The sequence below is a fragment of the Eschscholzia californica genome, unplaced genomic scaffold (assembly GCF_041429995.1).
Source record: "Eschscholzia californica isolate CP2 unplaced genomic scaffold, dmEscCali1.0.p SCAF_3, whole genome shotgun sequence".
NCBI lineage: Eukaryota > Viridiplantae > Streptophyta > Magnoliopsida > Ranunculales > Papaveraceae > Eschscholzia > Eschscholzia californica.
This window is the reverse complement of record NW_028238420.1, coordinates 22642134-22652777: the sequence shown is the minus strand read 5'-3', so window position 1 is coordinate 22652777 and position 10644 is coordinate 22642134. Positions and strand designations below refer to the sequence as shown.

The 10644-nt window shown below is 33.0% G+C and overlaps 2 protein-coding genes across 2 annotated transcripts in view; one reads left to right on the top strand and one right to left on the bottom strand.

Annotated features, from left to right (window-relative positions):
• Positions 1-4156, top strand: part of LOC147549061 (uncharacterized) — a 45565-nt gene extending 41409 nt beyond the window's left edge. The window contains exons 10-14 of the mRNA XM_086666762.1: positions 1302-1455; positions 1700-2488; positions 2581-2718; positions 2892-3306; positions 3465-4156. Coding sequence (XP_086522888.1) covers positions 1315-1455; positions 1700-2488; positions 2581-2718; positions 2892-3306; positions 3465-4030 — 2049 coding nt within the window. The 5' untranslated portion in view covers positions 1302-1314 and the 3' untranslated portion in view covers positions 4031-4156. The remainder of the gene's footprint in view (positions 1-1301; positions 1456-1699; positions 2489-2580; positions 2719-2891; positions 3307-3464) is intronic.
• A 1943-nt stretch (positions 4157-6099) lies between these two features.
• On the bottom strand, positions 6100-7511 carry LOC147549060 (uncharacterized). Its single transcript, XM_086668208.1, has 5 exons — positions 7247-7511; positions 6889-7040; positions 6638-6774; positions 6330-6417; positions 6100-6114 (listed from the first exon to the last, which is right to left on the bottom strand). Exons 1-5 carry the CDS (start codon positions 7509-7511, stop codon positions 6100-6102), a joined length of 657 nt encoding a protein of 218 aa, XP_086524334.1.
• Between the last annotated feature and the right edge of the window lie 3133 nt (positions 7512-10644).

Here is a 10644-nt window from a genome sequence, read left to right as displayed (position 1 = left end):
GTTTGTAATGGTACCACTGTTAACTGTATAAAAATATTGTTTGCGTGTGTGACTTACGCATTAAATTAGTATTATTGTGAGTAGTATGTGTTGTAACGGTACAATTAGCGTGTTATTTAATGTGTCTACCGTATTTTTGTATTGTTATTGATTGAGTAGTTAATACAAAATTACCAGTATTTTTTTTTTGTTGAAATTACAAAATTAGCATATGGGTGTGTTCATGTGTTGAATATTGCGTATCTTAGTGTGCTGTTATTTTTGTACTTGTATGCTTCTTAGTATATTGGTTTAATTTGATTTATATAGTTAGTATTTTGCATTTAGTGTACTAACATTCTTATATTTGTATGCTTATTACTGTATTGGATTGGTAGGGAATGAATATATTAAAGAGTCCATGGGTATATAGACCAAAATCAATTTGATAATAGGTTTATAGACCATTCTTCTTAGATTATGGATTTTTGGTCCTTTTACAAGAAGGGCATAAAGTATGGATCATTTATTTGATATTACCCAATGTATCCCAAATCAAAAAAACCCGGGATATTTGAATTTCCGAGGGTTTTAGGAAACTTTCCCAAAACCCGTGGGCGTGATTTGTGGCTTATCTATAGAAGGCGAAACAGAAAGTGGCTGTCACTCTTCATAAAGACACTTTCTCTCTCTAAACCTACCAGATTTGGGTTTTCAACCAAAATCGTCCGAAGATCGCGTCGATAAACCCTAAATAGATCGTCTAAACCAGAAAGTTTGCATCCTTTCATCTTCTCCATTCATCTTTTTCATTGAAGAACCTGTTCAGGTGAAAAGGTAAGATGGTTGATAAACCCTTTTCGTTATCAAAAAGATTTAAAACGAAACGTGTATTTCTTTTCTTTGAAATCATTATAAATAGTTGTTGCATGTCCTTTTCTCTTATTATTGAAGAGGATTTGTTGATTTTGGTAACGATTTCTCTGTAAATAGGAAGGTTCTTTTTCTGTTTAATGTCCGTTCAAATTGTTTAGGGTTTTATCGTTCGTTATTATTTCAAAAAATGGGTACAAAATCGGATTTGTTTCATGAATAATATATCTGTAGATGTTTTTGAAGATAATCACGACATTAAAATCTTTAGTTTACTTGAAAAACCTAAATCTTCCTTTTAAAATTTTATTTCTGTTTCATAATAAGATACCTTTGTGTTAAAAAAAACCTATAATTTATGGAAAATGGAACCATATTTTTGTTATTTAGGGTTTAATGAATTTTTTGATCTTGTTTTAGGGTTTAATGAGATGTTATTTTTATTGCAGCAAAAGGTTGAATATGGCACCTAAAGGTAAATCCAAAACGAATGTTACTGAAGAAACAAGCGCATTAAGAAGAAGTCTAATGAAAAGAAAGGCCACTGTTGAAGAAGTAGTTGTTAAGAAGAAATCAAAAACTAAAGAAACATCAGTAACTGAGGTAATGTATTAGGAATATGATATAATTTATTGGTATTGTGAAGCTACATTGATAAATTGTGATTAATTTACATATATGTGTCGATCATGTAACAGTTTGTGCCTTGTTGTATATACAAATTTGTGATATACACTAAAAGTATTCATTCTGTCTATAAAATTATCCATCCTGTTTGGTAAAGTATTCGTACTTTACATGAAATATGTTATAGTTTACAATGGTGTTTTTTGGTCATGTTTTGCAGGCTGGTGGTAGTTCTAAAAGTTTGAAGTTGAAGGACAAAGGAAGCTCTAGTAGGTGGGTTGATATAGTAGGGGAACAGAAACTAATACCGGAGCAAAAGACATCGGCATTATTCAGATACACCCTAAGCAAACCAATAGAGTTGATCAATAGCATACGTTCCTATATGACTGAAGAAATGAAGGAGGAGATTAGCAAAACTCCTTTCAGTCAATTGTTTGATGCTATGGCAGAAGGTACAATATTAAGAGAGAATTATACTAGTCGTCCAACAATTGCCATTTTGGATGTTCTTTGTCGATATAAAAAATCGACAAAGAAATTTGTTATTGGTGGTATTGAGATAGAATTCAAACCTGAAGATGTATCTTTGTTGTTGGGAATGCCCATGGAGGGTTCTGAATATGAGGCATTCCCTAAGAAAAATGATCTAGATCCTTTGAAGTGTGCGTTCTTGACAAAGTACTTCAAGGAAACTCTTGAAGCATCAAGAAACAAAAATATGGGTCTCTCAAGTGCTGTTGTTGGGAATGCACTTCAGAAATGCGTGAGGAACAGTGAACCAGCAATAGAATTTGTTGGTCTTCTAATTATGATGTTTTCGGCGAGCTTCCTTTTTGCGACTTTGGCTGGTTTCACTGTATTGCCTAGCATTTATAAGAACATCCAGTCTAGAAGAGCAATCAACAGGGTATCATGGCCAAGAGCCATTCATTCATATATGATGGAAACAATCGACAAACATTCAGAAGACCCAACCAAAGCATCTGGTTGCTTGTTACTTTTGCCTGTGAGTATTTTTTTTGAACTCCATGTTATATAAATTGCATATTATTTATTGTAAAGTATGTGTAATTTTCATTTCTTTTTTTTTTCCTTTAGTTCTGGGTGTGCATGCATACTAATCTGTATCCGAAAAATGCACTGAATGCAACAAGATACCCAAGGTTCTTGAGGTGGTCTGTGGATGGATTTAGTAATGGGATGGAAAAGGATCTAGCTGCACTTGAACCTGAGGAGGTAAATTTAACTTTTTATGTGAACTTTCATTAATGAAAGTTTAAATTCTTTATAAATATATTATATTTCTTTATAAAGTATATATAATTTATCATAAATTACATATAATTTCATATGGTTGGTTGAATGCATCTACAGAACACTCTATGATTTACGTAATTTTTTACATACAGGTTTATGAGGATGTTGTGGATGATTTGAGTGAAGAAGAGAAGGAAATGTTAAAGTTTACTGAAAAGGTAGTTGTGGAAATACCTTTTGATGAACAGTTGAATAACATGGAGATGATGGAAGCCCTGAGTAGAGAAGTGAATAAACAAAGAGAAGAATTAAAGAAAAAGGATGAGGAAATTGAAAGTTTGAGAAATGAAGTAATGCAATTGAAGTTACTTTTAAAGTCTGAACAGAGGGATGAATCATTGATTCATGATTATTATAATGAAGGAATGGGTGGAGATAATGTGGACCAGAATGAGGAGGTAGATAATGTTGGGGAGAAAGATAATGTCAATGATGAGAAGTCTGATGGAGTACAACCTGATGATAAGGTTCAGGAAGAAGAAAATGTTGAAGAACAACAACAGGAAGGTCAGTAATTATTCATAGTTTTACTGTATTCAATTATAATTTATGGTAAATTATACATACTTTATATAAAATATAATTATCACAGGAAAAATGATATATCATTTATTTGTCAATTTTATGATAAATGATTTTTTTTGGTACATGAATGTTGTTGTCAGATGAAGATGGAAACGTGCCATGCACGGCCATTGTGTTGGTGCCTAATGAGGAAGAGAAGAATTATAGTTCAACTCCCAATTTTGATTTGGGAATAGATTTCGTAAATGCACCCGACTTCACCGACGTTGTTCAAGTTGCAAAAACCTATCAAGAGAATGCTGAAACAGATAGACTCATAGATGATGACTTTGTCCAGACTACTCCGACAGCAGTAAAGAAGAAGAGAACAAAATCAAAAGCTGTTAAGGGTGGATCGGACAAAACAGATGATCAGGTTGAAACACCAAAACAGAATTCCCTTATTAAGAGAATCAAACAAGCTCCCAGAACAAGGAAACAAACTGAAAAGGCCGAGCCAAAAGAAAAGGCCGAGAAAGAAAAAAAGAAGGAAATTGCGAAAAAGGAAGTAGTGAATGTTGAAGAATTGGATAAAAAGGGGAAGGGAGTTTCGATTGATGATGATGAACCACTTAGCAACTGGAAGAAGAGCAAAGTTTGGAAGAAAGTGAAAGATAATGAGAAGGGTCTGCTTGAGGAGTTTAACCAAGGAGTGCAGATGAAGTAATGAATTAGAAGTTTAATACTTGTCGTTGTCTATGTTATGAAATATTTTGTTGTTTGTGTTACATTATGATGATTGTAACAACCATATTCTGTTATGTCTAATATAATATAAATATTTTGCTATAAATTCAGTTTATTAAACTAACAACAATTAACATGCAGAACAATTGTATGGGAATCAAATCTGACAAGTGATGTTAGAGGAAGAGAGGTGAATTGGCTTATGATGAACTGTGAAACCGATGCTCAGCTTATAAATTGGTGGTCAAAGCATCTATCTTCCAAAGTTTTAAAAGGGGCTGGACAAGTGTTCGTTCTCGCTTCTGAATTATGTGTAAGTTTTATTTATAGATTTCATCATTTCATAATAGATATTTATTTATCTGTATACATTACTTTTTTATGAAGATAAAAGATTTAGAATGAGTAGAAAAGTATGTATAATTTACTGTATGTTTCTTTTTAGACAGTAAATGTATATGTAATTTACTGCATATATGTACTGTCTGTCAAAAAATTATACATACTTTACAAAAAAGTATTCATAATGAAATTTACAAAATGATGTTTTTATTTGACAGACAATGATAAATTGCAAGTCATCTCAGACAAACATAGACCCCCACCTATCAGATCGGTTAATAAATGAGGCTGAAAGAGGGCTTATAGATTATATAGTGGCTCCAATGTGTCATTCGATGATTACAGATGTTAGTAGGGGTATTCATTGGACTTTGTTAGTATTTGATTACTTTGATCAGTCTTGGACCCATTACAACTCGTTATACTTTGACACAAAGCTCCGTAAACAATGTGAAGAAAATGCTGCAAGGTATGGACAATACATATTAGATGTGCTTCACAAAACTAAATATGTGAGTTCTGAATTTAAGAAAAAATGTAAGGTTTCGAAGACGCCATATGATCATCAACAAGGAGAAAAGTAAGTACAAAATATTTCTTACTTTTGTGATTACTGTATTACATACAGATAGTTTTATTTATAAATTATTTGGTGTTTTCATAATAAATGTTATATCAATGATTGACAGTGCGGATTGTGGACTATTTGTTATGCTCCATATGGATTTAGTATTCATGAAACGTTACAAATGGGGAGTACCAGATGAATACCTTTCTGACAATTGGATTGAATTAGCTCAGCGTAAAAGAGCAGAAGTGACGTACGAGCTATTGTATGAAACAAGAGATCTGTGGAAAAAAACTTCATTTTAGTTTGAATTTATGTAAGGTTTTATTTTTTCGATTTGAAAGTATTTGTAATGAATTATATTTGACTGATTGAAGTCAAAAATTTTTGGTTGGGAAATGTAATCTTTAATTAATAATTTCATATTTTTTGAAAAATTTACTTAAATTTATCAAGTTTGTTCCTTAAATTTTTGATACAAATATTAATGAACAAAATGATATATGTGAAATTTACATGAAAGTATGGTATTGATTCTGCAAAACATTTACTTTGTTAAAAAAGTATTTGCTATTGTTGAAAAAAAATTCCGATAAAATCCGAAAGAATGTATAATATTACGATATACAGTATTAGAGGTATTCGGTGTTCTTGATCAATATTCACATATGTTAAGCAATGTTCATACCACAACCGCTAAAGTACACCCTGGTCGATAGAGAATAAAAATAGGATAGTGAAACAAAACGTATGATTCAAACATTGAAAATTTTTTATTTATTTGAATTGAACTTGTAATGTAACATATGTGAATACATTAAATGTTTGCCCTACATGTTTTGCGATTGTGGTAAGAAGGTTGCTTACACCTACCACATCTCCTTAATTTTCTTGGCATATTTCCCGAGCTCTCGATCCGTACTGTTCTTGGACGACCTGGTCTACGACGAATCAACGGTGGGAGAATTTTGGTAGCTTCATCAAAAATCCTTGGTTCATCAACATTGGATATAGGCATTATATGTTCCTGGTAAGTCTTCACATAAGACTCCGTTGTCCAAATAGGATCGTAAAAACAATCTTGTTGGTCTTCAGACAAGCTTTTAATGCACAACATTGCGTGCTCACAAGGAACACCATCAACTTGCCACCTTCTACAAGTACAAGAAATCTGTAGAAGATTAACACAATGAGAAGGTTCTGAGTAAACCTCGAATATGAATGGGGCTGCCTGGGCAATATTACAAGTTGCAGCACTATCATATTTTGCTTTCAACAGATCAGTGATGGTTGGACACAAGAATGTCGTCCATTTTTTAGACAATTCGCGTGCTGTGTTCATTTTGTTCATTATATGAATACGAATTGCCTCCAACATTGCTGTAATTGGTAGTGCACGAGCATGTCGAATCTGATTGTTAAAGGATTCTGATAGTTGAGATGATATCGCTGTGTATCTGTATAAAAAAAAAACGTATATAAAGTTTTAATTTTTTTTATAAAATCGATAATTTTTAATAAGAGGAATACATATTTTACAGTAAATAATCAAAATGTGGTGTAAAGTATATGTTATTTGTAACACAAAGACAAAAATGTATACGGTACAATACATAATGTTCATAAAATTAATCAATATAGATAATGAAATGAATACACTATTTTATCTGATCGTACCTTATACCGGGAAAGAAAGCATCTGCCCAAGAGGCAGGGTCTAAGGATTGAAAAAATGCTGCAACTTTTGAACCACCCATCTGTATCATCTGATTAATAGTTGCGTGATATTCAGATTCGGGAAGAGCTCTAGCAGCCTTGAAAATTAATGTTTGGAAGAATTTTGATTTTCTAGCTCCATTTGCCAATCTTAAATTCAGATTGTTCCTTAGATGCCATACACAAAAGGAATGGTGTGCTGTCGGGAAAACGTTCTTGACACCGTTGATTATACCATTGTGACGGTCTGAAATAAAGATATACGTCTTTTCCATATTCAGAACATTGCGCAAATGCCTTAGAAACCAGTCCCAGTTTTGGTCATTCTCAACATCAACAACAGAATATGCTAACGGAAATAGACCTGTAAATTGAAAATATTTTAGTGAAAGTATGAAAATTTAAATATTCATCAAGCATATTTCTGTAAAATTTTCATAATTTATGGTAAATTTAAAGTAGTTTTCATACATTTAAAGTATGAAACTTTATAAAGTATAAATATGTTCTGAAAAATTATGGTACTTTATTGTAAATGTAAAGTAATGTACATAAGATGATGTAAATTACCATTGTTACCGTCTTTAGCCACAGCAGCCAGTATGCAGCCGTTAAACCGATTTTTGCAAAATGTCCCATCCACATATAAAACTGGTCGACAATATTGAAAGCCAGCTATACAAGCATGTGGTGCAATGAAAATTCTTTTAAATCTACGAGACACATCGTCAACTTCAAGTTGTACTATGCTGTTTGGGTTGGTACGTGAAAATGCATCAGCGTACCATCTAAGTTTTGCATATGAGTCTCCTTCTTGACCAAATGCTTCATTCATTGCTACTTTCTTCCCCTCATAAGTGTAGTAATATGGAAGTTGGACAGCGTAATCTTTCAAGAAGTCTTTTTTCAGACTTGCTGTGGAACGATCTGGGCTTCTTGTAACCTCATCTAAAATAAGTTTCCCAACAAATGAACTGTTTAGTTTTGGTTTCTTGATCTTCTTAATGAAATCTTCACAGTCATGTTTCATCTCCATGTCTTTCAAAATAAACATGGATTCGCATTTCAATGGCGCACATCCATGTACCCTCCATTTGCAATCTTCAACAGGACATACAGCAGTTACCCGCTTCGAATCATTTTTAATAAATTTAAAATCATGGCCAGTATTTATACTATATTGCCGAAGAGCAAATCGAAAGGCTTTAGCACCCCCGGGAAATAATTGACCAGGTTCAGTAAACATTTTATCCCAACCATCCGATTTTAGTATCGTCTTCTTGCTTTGAATTGATGAATCTGTTTGAATCTCCATCTGTTCTGTAAAACATAATATTAAATTATTTGATATTGATTTAATAATGAAGCACATATTTCAATACAGACCAATTGTTCAGTTACGTAAAAAGTTTATACTTTACATGACAAAGTACATACTTTTATGTGTATGTATGAGATTAGCGGACAAGTGTAATAAAGTACGCATAATTATGTAGCAAGTTAAATATAATTTATGCATATTATATTTCACTTTACAACATTATGTCAGAAGTACGTATAATTTGTAATAAATTTCACAATGTATATATATTTTACAACACCATAAGCTTAAAAATTATAAATTATGTAACTTAAAGTATGCGTAATGTATATTACACGACAAAGTTTGTTCCAAACATCTCTGCGATGAAATAACTGGAATTTAATATCCATGATTATCTGTACTATCAGTTCAATCTGATCTGAATGTAATCAAAGATCTGAAACATCTACATATTTGAATGAAACATCAGCTATAGATTACATGTATTCAATAAAAATGAAAAAGAAATATCAAATACATGGAAGAACACTTCAGATATAGAAGATTATAGCAAGACAGATTCAGATTAAATGAAATGAAAAAGAAAAACATTTGATATTTATCAAATCTTCAATATGAATCGTTAAACTATAAACCAATATAGAGAAGATTTTAAACCTGAATAGTTGCGGCTCGAATAAAGAGATAATCAGTAAAAACCCTAAATAACAATGTAGGTTGTGATGATAGTTCTTGAATGAATACTAATCAATGGAGTTTTTACAGCTGGGCGAGAGTTTAATGAATGTTTAATGAAGATTTCATTTTTAGAGAGATAGTGGGAAAGTTTCTATATTTCGGTTACAGAATTTTAGAGAGAGGGAAGTTAGTTACAAAAAAACCGTGATTGGAGATAGAGAGATGAGATAAATATGGAGAGAAAATCTAATACGGTTTAGAATGAAAATCACGATTAGATATTAATCCAAGGTTAATATAGGTATTAATTATATAATAAGTATTATATGGATTTGTGTAATCTCTCTAGATGACACCAAAAGGACCAGATATCTATTAAAATTATTATTTAGGTTTTGAAATCCTTTTTAGGATTATAGAGGATTAAATCTCCTATTAGGACCCTATTTTTGGTCTATAGACTCAAAAATTATATATTAAAATAGCTTCACTTGTCATTAGCTTGAAAGGTTTAGGTGTTTTTATTTAAGGAATTATAAGGATGACGATGAACCACCTTTCCCAGGCTCTCATTGTAGTCATCAACTTGTACTCATTATCATGAAAACTTTGCGGCTCAGAGTTTTTACTCAACAGATTCTCTTATCGCTGGAATAAGAGATAAAGATTTTTAACCTATTAATCTCCAAAGTCCTATCGATGAATTAGGTTGTCCATTCGAGTTTTTTCCCTAAAGGATGAAATGTTTAGGCATCACAAAACAACTATTTATGATTATAAAACATGAATACTTGGGTCAAGGAGTCCCACGTCAACGGGTACTCTTGAGCCCTCTTGTTGACATGCGAAAACATGGTCTTCTTCCTCGCGTGGGGTTTCTAAGAAAAACCACCTCATAATGTGTTTTAACCACAATTTAGAGTTTTAGACTAAGTATTAGTGAGTATAAACTATTTATTATGTGTGTATGTAATATTAACTCATTACGCTTAGAGAAACTTGATGTCTGTGATTTTTTTAGGTTTTTGGTTTTTTCCGGCAAACAAAGAGAGCCTTCACCACCGGCTGGGTTTCTGGCTAGGCTGGTGTGATTCCTAGGATGAGAGATGACGGTACAGTGGGTGAGGGTAGGTTTCTGGCTGCGGGAAACCTTCATGTTAGTGAAGATGAAATGGATGATGAGTCTCCACCAACGGAGGCAGACAAAACAATCCCAAACTCGAAGGAGAAGGGGCTGAACAGTGAGGTTGTGAATCGTTTGAATGGTGAGGTACTTACGTTTAGATCAAGAAAAGAATCAAACCACACAGAAATAATAAAGGAACAACGTTCAGGCAATAAGAAACCAGGGAGAGAAGGGATAAACAGGTCAAATAATGCTCAACAACCCTTTCGCAGATGCGATTAGAAACAATCTGTTAGTGAATGTTTTATGTCAACCAATTGCTAATCTGCAACAATCAAATACAAAAGGAGAAGATCAGCAAATACCACCGATTGTAGGAAGCTCTTTTCTTGACTGTAGGGCTCAGGCAAACCCTAGGGTTCAGCCCAGCACTATTTTTTCGGTCCCTGTGGTCCAGGATGATTCACATAAGGGATCATCAACGAACTGGGGTCAATTGTTTAAGAAACAATCATCTCCGATGAGTAAACATCTGGTCTACACTCCTCCAACAGAACTAAATGGTGAGAAATTCATTGACTTAGCAAACACGAGAACGAATGTCTTACGCTCGCGTGTGTGTGGAAGTTAATGCCAATTGTGAGTTGCCAAAGGAGATAACTCTGCGAGTTAAAGAAGGGCAACAACTTGAATTGGTTACAGTGGAGGTAGAGTATTCATGGATGCCTGACCGGTGTGCTATGTGTTTGGTATTCGGACATATTGATGAAATGTGTCCCAAGAAACCCAAAACACATGAGACATCAGGAGTGAATCATGTGAGTTTTAATAAGACCATGG